The sequence below is a fragment of the Zea mays genome, chromosome 10, assembly GCF_902167145.1.
Source record: "Zea mays cultivar B73 chromosome 10, Zm-B73-REFERENCE-NAM-5.0, whole genome shotgun sequence".
NCBI classification, from domain to species: Eukaryota; Viridiplantae; Streptophyta; class Magnoliopsida; order Poales; family Poaceae; genus Zea; species Zea mays.
In genome coordinates, this window is record NC_050105.1 from 140,135,773 (window position 1) to 140,148,654 (window position 12,882).

At 44.2% G+C, this 12,882-nt stretch overlaps 1 protein-coding gene across 11 annotated transcripts; it reads left to right on the top strand.

Annotated features, from left to right (window-relative positions):
- LOC103641968 (protein argonaute 1B) lies at nt 1–8,808 on the top strand. 11 transcript variants are annotated; one of them, XM_008665269.3, is made up of 25 exons: nt 83–416; nt 768–858; nt 1,027–1,160; nt 1,967–2,709; nt 2,786–3,006; nt 3,085–3,234; nt 3,320–3,453; nt 3,598–3,707; nt 3,795–3,901; nt 3,982–4,120; nt 4,269–4,385; nt 4,833–4,940; nt 5,046–5,117; nt 6,165–6,287; nt 6,373–6,538; nt 6,617–6,738; nt 6,819–6,956; nt 7,057–7,199; nt 7,286–7,348; nt 7,419–7,482; nt 7,574–7,709; nt 7,808–7,881; nt 7,974–8,068; nt 8,158–8,189; nt 8,305–8,808. In XM_008665269.3, coding segments are annotated over exons 3-25 (3,267 nt in total). In that variant the 5' UTR covers nt 83–416; nt 768–858; nt 1,027–1,159; the 3' UTR covers nt 8,514–8,808. The 11 variants fall into 11 exon arrangements, with proteins under 11 accessions (XP_008663492.1, XP_008663491.1, XP_035819410.1 ...); XM_035963517.1 differs by having other exon boundaries at nt 1,086–1,160; XM_035963518.1 differs by having other exon boundaries at nt 167–355.
- Nucleotides 8,809–12,882: the final 4,074 nt, after the last annotated feature.

Consider the following 12,882-nt stretch of genomic DNA (forward strand, 5'->3'; position numbering starts at 1 on the left):
AATCCCGCCCAGAACGGGTCACCGGGTCTACGGCGACGCGACCCGCCCCACCCCGCCCCGCGACCTGACCGGCTGACCATGACTGGGTTCCTGACACGGGCACCCAGTCCACCCAGGCCCCAGCACTGCCGCTGCCTTGCCTGCCCTCGCTTCGGCGCTTTCTGCTTTCTCCAGTGAGCCGCACCCGCACTACCGCTGACGCTAATTAACCACAAGCGACCGTCGCCTTCCCCCACCTCCTCCCTTCCTCAAAAAAAGGCGGAGGCGGGAGTGGTGGTGGTGCTCGTGGGCACGCAGCGGAGCACCCTGTACAGCAGCAGCGCTGCGGCAGTAGAGAGTGCCATTGGTGGAGCTGGTAACTAGCCCTCCCCCCTCCGTTCCCGTCCCGCGCGCAGCCGTCTGCCGAGCCTGCTCAGGTATCGCTCCCTCCCTGCCGTAACCTGCTAGATCCGCTGCTTTTTTCGCGTGCTAGCTCAGTGCGGTGTGTGCAGCTTCAGCGTTCGGTCGTTTCCGGGGTGGGTTTGCTGCGCTGCGCTGCGCCGGTGCTGTTGCTTGGAGTGAACGAGCTCGAGCGGGTGCTCGTGGATTTTGTGGGGTCTGTCGGTTGATTTGTCCGGTTCTAGCTGCCTGTAAACTGATCCAGTGAGAGCTTGACGATTTGCTACTCTTATTTTTTTGGTGATCGTTTTAGCTTGTCTACGCCAAGCGCTTAATGTGGAACGGGAGGCTTACTTGCTTTCTGAGATAAGGAACATCTGTTCTTTCAGGTGTGCAGTGCTCGTATTCGGGTGGACTGATTACTTCGTTAAAGCCTCAGCATAGTGATGTAGCCTTCCTCCCTCTGCTGGCTATATGCTTGTATGGTTATTTGCCTCTACGTTAGGGTTAAAAAAAAGTCCATTCTGTTTATGTGTATTTTCTTTGCTGTCCCTTGGTATCCATCTGTGGTTAATTTGGGTTCAGGTTGCTATTTTTGTTGTTGTCTTTGTATCTGGCTGACTGACAAGCGAGGGTTCTTTTTTTTAGCGCACCACATTGTGATGAGTGAAACTGAAGCCTCCGCTATGATTTCTGTTGTGTTCTAGCCATAGTTTATGCCTGATGCTCGATGTTCTCACTTGGCGTGAACTCTCCACCTTGATTACAAGTGCAAGCATAGAGTAAGCAGTTTTATACACTCAATGATGCAACACTGCATTGCCAAAAAAAATCATGTTCCTTAAATGGTTACCAAATTGTTTGATGTTATCTTAATGGTGACCAATGGTAGCATTCAAGATATTTGATGTTATCTCAAGGCAATGGTATTGTATTGAACAGTGATGGCTAGAAAAGGTCCCTGGCTCCCTGCTAAAATAAACTTTAGAGAGCCCACATAAGGCAGGCCTTTTAGCGGTAGGATACTGATCATTTTGTGTGTAGATGAAGTGGGTATCTTCTAGCAACTCCTTCAGTGCTGTGTGTTTCTCATCCATACAGGGTTTTTTGATATGCTCTTTCTCGCATTTTCCTAACTTTCTACTTGTCTATTTTTTGTTTAATTAGAAATTTGCATCCAACCGCAGAAGCGGTGAAATAATCGAAATGAAGGAAGTTTAAGTTCAATAAAATCCTTATAATAAGTCTTGTTTCTTAATACTTGTGAAATCGCATTCCCTTTCTTCTATGCCTACAGGGTTTTTCTGGTTCCCTGTCTTCTGTACTTTGTCTGTTTTCTCACGGGAATAAGTTTCTACCATGTTGTCAACTTGTATTTCAGAATTTTTCTCTTTATTATTTTAGCAATTCCATGATGCAGCTGATATTCTATTTGTCTTACATCATTTACCTTTTCTACACTCCCTAAGCTGTTTCATTTCTCATACAAGCTTCTGTTTCTATTTTAACAAATACACAGTTGTTCATATTAAGTTTTGATAAGTTATATTTTTGCAATCTCAGTATTGATGTATTCCTGTCATAGCAGTGCCCATCATGGTGAGGAAGAAGAGAACTGGCCCTGGTGGCTCTGGAGAAACTTCTGGAGAGTCTTCAGGAGCCTCTGGACAAGGTTCCTCACAGCAGCCTGAGCGAACTCAACAACCTGGGGGAGGACGTGGCTGGGTGCCTCAACAGGGTGGCCATGGTGGTGGGCAACACCAGGGTCGTGATCGACATTATCAGGGACGTGGAGGACCAGGGCCACATCACCTTGGTAGTGGGGCACCTGAGTATCACCCGCGTGAATACCAGGGACGTGGTGGTGAATATCAGGGACATGGTGGTGAGTACCAGGGACGGGGTGGTGACTACCAGGGACGTGGTGGTGGCCGCTCCAGAGGTGGAATGCCACAGCCATACTATGGTGGGCATAGGGGAGGTAATGTTGGACGCAATGTTCCTCCAGGTCCGTCCAGGACAGTTCCCGAGCTGCACCAAGCCCCATATGTCCAGTATCCAGCCCCGGTGGTTTCGCCCTCCCCATCGGGACCTGGCTCATCCTCACAGCCTATGGCAGAGGTGAGCTCTGGACAAGTCCAGCAACAGTTTCAGCAACTTGCCGATCGTGGTCAGAGTTCCACGAGCCAAGAAATTCAAGTGGCACCAGCATCAAGCAAATCGGTTCGATTCCCGTTACGGCCCGGCAAGGGCACTTATGGGGACAGGTGCATTGTGAAGGCAAATCATTTTTTTGCTGAGCTTCCTGACAAAGACCTTCACCAATATGATGTAAGCTCCTCATAGGGAATAATTTCATGTCAGTTATTTATGTTGTCATTTCTGTTCACCAATCTTTTGCCATCAGGTATCTATAACACCTGAGGTTACTTCACGTGGCGTCAATCGTGCTGTCATGGGTGAGCTTGTAACAATATATAGACAATCCCATTTGGGTGGGCGTCTACCTGCATACGATGGAAGAAAGAGCCTGTATACTGCTGGACCATTGCCATTTACTTCTATGGCATTTGAAATTACCTTGCAAGATGAGGAAGATAGTCTTGGCGGTCGCCAAGGTGGACATAGGTATGCCATTATGCTGTGTCTGTATTTAGAACATATGCAAAATTTCGTGCTGACTTCTGTAATCTTTTCTAATTGAAGGCGTGAGAGAGTATTTAGGGTGGTGATCAAATTTGCAGCCCGTGCTGATCTCCACCATCTGGCTATGTTTCTAGCTGGAAGGCAAGCAGATGCCCCTCAGGAAGCTCTTCAAGTGCTTGACATTGTACTACGTGAATTGCCTACCGCGAGGTGATCTTGAGCTAGTTATGTTTATTAGTTACTTTTTTCATGGCAAAAGTCAAAGTCTTAATTGCCTTACATTTTCTTTGTGCAGGTATTCTCCTGTCGGTAGGTCATTTTACTCTCCCAACTTAGGGAGACGTCAAAAACTTGGTGAGGGATTGGAAAGTTGGCGTGGTTTTTACCAAAGCATAAGGCCGACACAGATGGGCCTTTCACTGAATATTGGTTAGATACTGTCACTTCAACCTTTTTTTATCTCATTGCTTATCTTTCAATTTCCACTTCCCACACATGACTTCAATTGGCTCCCAGTGTAGTTTATGGAATCAGTATTGGTCTTTTCTTAGCATTTGATTTGTGGTCTTGCAGATATGTCCTCTACTGCATTTATCGAGCCTCTCCCTGTGATCGATTTTGTTGCTCAGCTTCTTAACAGAGATATCTCAGTTAGGCCATTGTCTGATTCTGATCGCGTGAAGGTTTGAATAATTACCTTACCTATTTGATAGCAACTTCGGCTTATGCTTTGTTGGTGCTGAGTTACTGTTGTTTTTGTTCCTCTGTAGATTAAAAAAGCCCTAAGAGGTGTGAAGGTTGAGGTGACTCACAGGGGAAACATGCGCAGAAAATATCGCATTTCTGGCCTCACCTCACAAGCAACAAGAGAGCTATCGTATGTGTCTTTCATTGCTGGTATGAGGTAATAGCTAAAGAACAATGCAGTAACATGATTTGCTAGTTTCTTTGTGATAGATTCCCTGTTGATGATCGTGGTACTGTGAAGACTGTGGTGCAATACTTCATGGAGACTTATGGTTTTAGTATCCAGCACACCACTTTACCATGCTTGCAAGTGGGTAATCAACAAAGACCAAATTATCTGCCTATGGAGGTTAGTGTCCTCAACTGTGGTCTTCAACTATCTCCATTGAACTTGGATTTGTTATGTTGTCTGCTTATCTATTTGAATGGTCTCTGAATGCTACATCCAGCTTCAGTATTATCATAAGTGCCTATGGCTTTGAAATATGAAATTTCAGGTTTGCAAGATAGTTGAAGGACAGCGTTACTCAAAGCGACTCAATGAGAAACAAATCACTGCTCTACTGAAAGTGACCTGCCAGCGCCCTCAAGAGCGCGAGCTGGACATCTTACAGGTGGCCGTTTATCATATGTTTTATCAGTGTCTACATCTTATGATTTCAAATGTTTAACCATTGTTTGAGTATAGCCTATGATTAGCAGTTTTTCAAGCCTTTTAGCTTTAAAAGCACTTTTTACACATTTGCCTGTGCATTCTTCAGGTTTTAGCTGCACTGCTTACTGTTGCTACTTGTCTTTTCTTAACATGATTATACATTTGCCCGTGCATCCAAAATGATCTCTGGCTCTCTGGGGTTGGAAACAACGTATCTATAACAGTTGTTTAATTATTAAAATGTTTGTGTGAATTGTAATTTTCTGATAAATAGTGCCATCTGTTATTTCAGAATACTGTGTAATGCTTAAACATAATATGATACAGAGGTTTTATTGGTTTTGTATTTTACCAAGTCAGACAGCTGAATTTACGATTCTGACTTCTTTATTTTGCCTTTCATCAGACTGTGCATCACAATGCATACTATGAAGACCCCTATGCACTGGAATTTGGTATAAGAATTGATGAACGTCTTGCTGCAGTTGAAGCTCGTGTTCTGCCACCACCAAGAGTAAGTCAACAAAAATGACTTCTAACATCTTGGCATTTTGTTTTCCATATTTGTGCATATGCTGTGCATGACTGCTGATGTGGAATTTGTGCATTTTGTAATTAGCTTAAATACCATGATAGTGGCCGAGAGAAGGATGTTTTGCCCAGAGTTGGCCAATGGAACATGATGAATAAGGTATGCAAGCGTCCTGAGAAATGTAGATAGAAGTCACTCTTCCTGTGATTTCTTTGATTGTTTTTAATTTTCTTATATGCTAACTTAGGTGAGAACCATCCAGATTAAATAAGTGCTATATTTTACCCAAAAAAAGCAGAAATTTAACCCAGCAATTGGGAGAATAGTTGCCCCGGTAAACAAGTTCTTTTGTCCAAGTTATATAGTCATGGCTATTACTGAGCTTATTGTTTTGCGGTACTTATTTTCCTCTTATATTTTGTTAGGCATGACTTTTTGCTATCTCCTTGCCTCAAAATTCTAGGATCTACCTAGCTTGACATGGAAATATTAGAGGGATTGGTTTTGCATTATAGCCCGTTTGAATGTCGATATTGGAGCATATAATTCAACTTTCCTAAATTTTGTCGATTGGTTGCACACAGAATTGAGATTTGGAATCAGAGACCCAATTCCCTGGAATTGGACTATAACTAGAAACTCCCTCTCCCAATACTGAACGTCACCCCTCTGTATTGCGTGGAATTAGACCGCACAATTCCAAACTCCAATTCAGCGACGTCCAAACAATAAAATTGGAATTACATCTCATTTCAATAGCATGACTGATTTGGTATTGAATCCAATCCAATTCCATGTCCTCCAATATCGACATCCAAACGAAGCATTATATATTTGGAAAGATCTATCAGAAGCCGCAAAAAAGTTCTACCAAGAACCTCTGAACTATCTAGGGCGTCTCCCCCTCTTCTTTTACACTTGTAGCTTACTACCATCTTTTATGCATTACAACTGCAAAAATGAATGAACATATGGATTATTTCGAGCTTACTGACAAGGTCAAAATAGGTCATCTAATACTACACACTTTTTCTATTGATAGTGCCAGTGCACCACCAACTTGGTGTTGCCCCTGAATCTAGATATATCTGTTGTCCACGTTTCGCTTTCCTTCTGTATGCATGCTCCATTTTTGTTGATTGATTTAATAATCTCATGCTTGGTAACTTGTCTATTCTTCTTTGGCTGCCTTCCTTTTCTGGGTAGAAAATGGTTAATGGTGGCAGAGTGAGCAACTGGGCATGTATTAACTTCTCTCGGAATGTGCAAGATAGTGCCGCTAGGGGTTTCTCTCATGAGTTGGCAGTCATGTGCCAAATATCAGGAATGGTAAGTTTTTTTTTTCAATTATCATGTGTGTGCAATATCCGTTGGTAATTTTTGTTATTTACTCTGTATTTTCCTCTCCCTTTAGGATTTTGCTCTTGAGCCTGTGCTGCCTCCAGTGACTGCAAGGCCAGAACATGTTGAGAGAGCGTTAAAGGCACGTTATCAAGATGCAATGAACATACTGAGGCCACAGGGAAGGGAACTTGATCTGCTGATCGTAATACTGCCTGACAACAATGGTTCTCTTTATGGTAATATTCTCTTGCAAAAGACGCTTAGACATTGTCTGCTGGACATATATGGTCATCAACATTCTTTTCCTTTCTCAGGGGATCTCAAAAGGATCTGTGAGACTGAACTCGGATTGGTCTCCCAGTGTTGTCTGACTAAACATGTTTTTAAGATGAGCAAGCAGTACCTTGCAAATGTTGCACTCAAAATAAATGTTAAGGTAATATCTCTCCAGACCACACTTCCATCCTTAAGTCACTCCTGAATCTTTAGTTTTTCACAGTTTTCCTAGCTCTTCAGGTTGGGGGAAGGAATACTGTACTTTTAGATGCTTTGTCAAGGAGAATCCCCCTTGTCAGTGACAGACCGACCATAATATTTGGTGCTGATGTTACCCATCCACATCCTGGAGAAGATTCCAGTCCTTCCATTGCAGCCGTAAGTGCAGTACCTGTTGCAGTTATAACAGGCCAGAAGTTCACACAGTCTGACCTGGAAGTCTCGCTTCTTAATTCTTACTATACTGTTCCCTTCCCAGGTTGTTGCTTCGCAAGACTGGCCCGAGGTCACGAAATACGCTGGACTAGTGAGTGCGCAAGCCCATCGCCAGGAGCTGATACAGGATCTTTTCAAAGTATGGCAGGACCCGCAGAGAAGGACGGTAACTGGCGGCATGATAAAGTACGATCCGCACTGAGACGATGAGATTTATTCACGGTTCTCCACCTTGGATTCTGCCTTTATGCTTAGATTCTTTTTTACTGCAGGGAACTTCTCATTTCTTTCAAGAGGGCAACTGGACAGAAGCCCCAGAGGATCATATTCTACAGGTTATTATCCTTGACCGGCCGACTTCCCTGATCTGTTGCTCAATATACTAAAACAGTTTTTGAGTTTCAGGGATGGTGTCAGTGAGGGACAGTTCTATCAAGTATTGCTGTACGAACTTGATGCCATTAGAAAGGTACATGTAATGTAATCACATAGCGTTCATTTGATGTTGTTCTCGTTTTTTTTCTCTCTCTGACCATCCTCACTAAACCATGGGAATACAGGCCTGTGCGTCCCTGGAGCCCAACTACCAGCCTCCAGTTACTTTTGTCGTGGTACAGAAGCGCCATCACACTAGGCTGTTTGCGAACAACCACAGTGATCAGCGCACAGTCGATAGAAGCGGAAACATACTGCCTGGTTAGTTCTTGGCGCGCTCTCCTTTTGTGCTTGGTGGCTTAGCATGCCTAATCTGGATGGATCTGACCAGAAACTTCCTTTTTTCATCTGAAATGTAGGCACCGTGGTCGATTCGAAGATTTGCCATCCTACTGAGTTTGACTTCTACCTGTGTAGCCATGCTGGCATTCAGGTTGATTTCCTTTTTTCCATTCTCCTTTTCCATTCACCCCTCGATGGAACGGGCAGGGCTGGTTGCTGACTTGAAGTATATGCATCCATTAGGGAACGAGCCGCCCTGCTCACTACCATGTCCTGTGGGACGAGAACAAGTTCACAGCTGACGAGCTGCAGACCCTGACGAACAACCTGTGCTACACGTAACACATCTGCTGCTCCACCAATCCTTTATTTCCCGCGCACTCGTTAACTGCCTGTTATTTATTAAGCATTGTTCCCGCTTCTGCAGGTACGCTAGGTGCACCCGCTCCGTGTCCATCGGTAAGCCCAGCTTGAGAACACACTACTTCAGTCTCCTCCTGTCTAATGTGGCAACCCATTGCGATGCTAGTTGATAAAACAAATTGTTTGTTGACCGTCGCTCGAACGCTTGCAGTGCCCCCGGCGTACTACGCTCATCTGGCAGCCTTCCGAGCTCGCTTCTACATGGAGCCAGACACCTCTGACAGCGGGTCACTGGCCAGCGGTGCCCGTGGCCCCCCACCCGGTGCGGCACGCAGCAGCACGAGAGGGGCCGGGAGTGTCGAGGTCAGGCCCCTACCTGCTCTCAAGGAGAACGTGAAGCGTGTCATGTTTTACTGCTGAGACGCTGGTGGGCTGCCTTCGCCAAGGAAAATGCCCTGGAGCATTCCCATGTACCCGCACTGTTTCGGTGATACAGTACTATCTAACGCCGATTTTGCGCGTTAAGACTTCCAGTGATCTGGGAAATTTCTTGTACGACTGTTGTAGTGTTGTGTATTCGTAATGTGATGACGCGGCAGTTCTTCTAGGAGCTTAGTGCCGTGTAAAATATCTGTTGTAAGTTGTAACCTGTCACCCTCTAGTGTTATGTCATGATGAACCAAATTATTTGTTGTCATTCCATGTACTTCGCCAAGTATTTGTTGTCACGATGTTCTAGGATGATTTTTTTTTTTTATAAATGAGTTGTCTTTGAGCTTGCAGGAAGCTCCCGCTGCCCCCCAGTTCGCATCGTCAATCACCGGACGTGCTGATCTCTGTACATCAAAAAGAGCGGGCCGCGGGCGTATCTACGTCATCAGTTGGGCTGCAGTCTGGACTTGATTGTTACCCTGCTTTTTCACGTGCTGAATGCAGGCCCGTTCGAGGAGGCTACTTTCTGCTTTTTCGCATGCCCAATGCACCAAGGCCCGTCGTTCCCAGGTGGGCCGGGCTCTGTGCTGTAATTAGCATCGGTACTCCGTGGCTGCACCCGCACGGACGCACGGTCACGCGCATGCAACAGTGAGATCGAAAACAAAAGGAGCGACAGCTGCACGGTCGGCCGTTGGGCGTTGGACCATTGCAACGGCTGTACCTGAACAAAACAACCGACCGAATCTGGAAGTTGCACAGCGGACTTGACTTGTATCGTCGTACTACCGTCATGCGGGTTGATCCATACTTAGTACTTTGCAAGTCGCTCTAATCGGCCCCCTCTGTTCACGAGATTCAACCACGTCCGTGCTCCTTGTGACCTGTCAACACCTCAGCAGCACATGCCGAGTATAAAACAGAAATAGTTGTAACAAAGTAGCTAAAAAAAAGAACCGGTGCAGCCGCGTACGTACGGTACGTACACATGATTGCGACCGAAAAGCTGCAGCTAGGATCCAAATGCACGCATCAACAAGGGGCAGTCGGCACCAGGCAGGCAAGGCGGCGGCATATAGCCAGAGCGAGCGGCCAGCGTCGTCGTCACGTTCGCAACCGCATCGCCGTCGCCGCGTGCATAGGATTCTCTCCTCGCGTGCTAGAAACGATGCCCCCCGTGAGCGCGGGCGACATGATGCCTGCATGCGCCCCGCCCCCGCGCCCGCGGGCGACGAAGGTTCTTCGGCGGATCACACGCCAAACGCGCCGCGACGACGCTACGGACAAACACCGGCATCGCGCCATAAACAAATCGCCCCGCCGGCCGATTCGCTGCGGCTAATCTTGTGACAATTATTCGTCAAGTCATGACGATTGTTAATAAATTCTACACCATCACCTGCGCCGTACGCGTCTCCGTGTAAAGATATTTTCCACTTATGGTTTTGTTCGTTGTTGATTTTGTGATTCAAATTCTAAGGAAGAGGATCAAGTTGCTAAGCGAGGCCCGTCTCTGCTCTGATTCTTCCTTGAGTGGCAATTCGCGGCAAAACCATGCATGCTGCATCTCTGCGCTGCGGCTTCCTCCAATAATTCTCACCCTTTTTGCTTGGCTTTCCAGGGAACAATTGTACTTGTGGCCAATCTATCCTTTTTTCTTGACGCCCGCGCACTCAAATCTCATCATCATCATCGTCAGACCACGGACAGCGCACACGAGACAAAAGGGAAGGCTAGCTGATCTATCGTCATGCCGGGCCCTCCCCTGCCTTTTTCCTTTCTTCCCAAGAATCACTGGAAAATCGGACCGCAGCCAGCCGCTTTTGCGGGCGATCGAGGTCGAGAGCTAGTACCTTTTACGGCCGGGGCAGCTGTCCCTGTCGGCCATGGCTAGCCTCGCCGCCGTCAACGCAACGCTGCAGGAACCGGCACACCAGGTTTTTTTAGATAATGGAAATAATCATCCAGCCTTGGCTTCAAAGAAGCTACAGCCCCTTATTACAATACTCAACACGCCATATTGACCAAGTTAATGCAGAAAACAAAGTTTGGATAAAAGCACCTAACTACAAATCCTATTGGTGAACCTCCATCCATACTTGCTGAAAATCTCCATGACGACATTCTCCATCTTCAGACACGCTGTCTTTATCAACTCTTTATCATCTTCAGCCTTCTGCATTTGACTCCAGAAGCGGAACCAATAAGTTCCCCTGTAAATTACCTGCATAAATGTTTTCATTGGAGATTTATCAAAAACCACATCATTTCTACTAAGCCATATTGCCCAACAAATCGCCGATGCACCCACTAGTAGAAGTTGTTTCAATCTACCCCCAATCCCATTAAGCCAGGAACTGAACATATGCATTGTGTTATGTGGTGGTTTCAACCCAAAACATATTTCGACTAAACCCCATATAAAACGTGCATTTTTGCACTGAAAAAACAAATGTTGAATTGACTCATTAGCTAGGCACCAAACACAGTGGTGTTTCCATTCCAATTTCGTTTAGCAAGATTATCTTTAGTTAGAGTTACTCCCTTATACATATACCACATGAAAATCTTAATCTTTAAGGGCATCTTAAGCTTCCAAATCATTGTGTTTCTTTCAACCACCCCATTATTAATAACAGCAAGATACATAGAATGAACTGTAAAGATTCTATTAGCTTTCAAATTCCATTTAAATGTATCCTTATTATCATTGAGTTGGATATGCATTATACTCATAACCAGCTCATTCCAATTTCGAAGATCATTATCTTGCAATGACCTTCTAAAAGATACATTTAACGGGACAGAACTGAGAACAGAAGCTACAGTATCATTCTTCTTCCTCACTATATTATATAATGACGGGTATTTTTGCTGAAAAGAAACAGTACCAATCCAAACATCTTCCCAAAACCGGATTTGTTGACCATTGTTTAGTCGAAAGGATCCGAATCTCATGAATTGGTCTTTGACTTTCATAAGTCCTGACCAAAAATGAGAGTCACCTGGCTTCCTTTCAATTATCCCAATTGGGTAATTTTTGCAATACTTATTCCTAAGTATTTGTTGCCATAGCCCTTCCTCATTAATTAATTTCCATAACCATTTGGCTAACAAACATTTATTCTTAATCTCAATGTTTTGAATTCCTAGCCCTCCTTGGTCTTTCGGTTGACAAATAATGTTCCATTTTATCAACCTATATTTCTTCTTTTGATTATCGCTCTGCCAAAAGAACCTAGATCTATAATACTCTATTTTTTGTAGTACTCCTTTTGGAACTTCAAAAAAAGAGAGCATGAACATAGTTAGGCTTGTTAAGACAGAGTTTATTAAGACCAATCTACCACCAAAGGATAGGTATTTTCCTTTCCAACTGCTAAGCTTCTTCTCTATTCTCTCCTCTACTGTTTTCCACTCCACATTTCTCAATTTTCTAACGTGCATAGGGATACCAAGGTATCTAAAAGGAAAAGAACCATGTCGACAACCAAATAGTTGTACATATTGAGTTTCTGAGTCTGTAGCCTGACCAAAACAAAATATTTCACTTTTATGGAAATTTATCTTGAGGCCAGAAAGCTTCTCAAAAGCACATAACAGCAGTTTTAAATTCCTGGCTTGGTCCAAGTTATGGTCCATAAAAATAATAGTATCATCTGCATATTGTAAAATGGATAAACCATCTTCTACTAAATTAGGAATGACACCTGAAATTTGGTTGGCTAATTTTGCTCTCTTTACTAAGATAGCTAACATATCAACTACAATATTAAACAAAATTGGTGATAATGGATCTCCCTGTCTGACACCTTTCTTTGTTTGAAAATTGGAGCCAATTTGATTATTAACTTTTATAGCCACATGTCCCCCTTGCATGAAAGATGCTACCCATTGTCGCCATTTTTGAGTGAAGCCTTTCATTCTTAGGGCCTGTTGTACAAAAGACCAATTTATCTTGTCATATGCCTTCTCAAAATCGATTTTTAGAATGACTCCATTTTGTTTCTTCCTATGCAACTCATGAATTGTTTCATGTAAAACTATCACTCCTTCCATGATATTCCTGCCCGGCAAGAAGGCAGTTTGTGTCGGACTAATTACTTTTTGAGCAATTTCAGTGACTCTATTTGTCGCCACTTTAGTAAATATCTTGAAGCTTACATTTAGTAGACAAATGGGTCTATATTGTTGAATTTTATAAACATCCTTACACTTAGGTATTAAGATAATAGTCCCAAAATTTAGACTATATAAAGGTAAGGATCCATTATAAAATTCTGTAAATAAAGCCATTAAGTCCTCTTTTATGACCTCCCAAAAAGTTTGATAAAACTCTATTGGGAAGCCATCTGGA

Coding starts and splice junctions, on each gene's coding strand:
- LOC103641968 (XM_008665269.3), top strand. Junction 3,007..3,084: donor GGTCGCCAAGGTGGACATAG/GTATGCCATTAT, acceptor TTCTAATTGAAG/GCGTGAGAGAGTATTTAGGG. Junction 6,739..6,818: donor CACTCAAAATAAATGTTAAG/GTAATATCTCTC, acceptor CTAGCTCTTCAG/GTTGGGGGAAGGAATACTGT.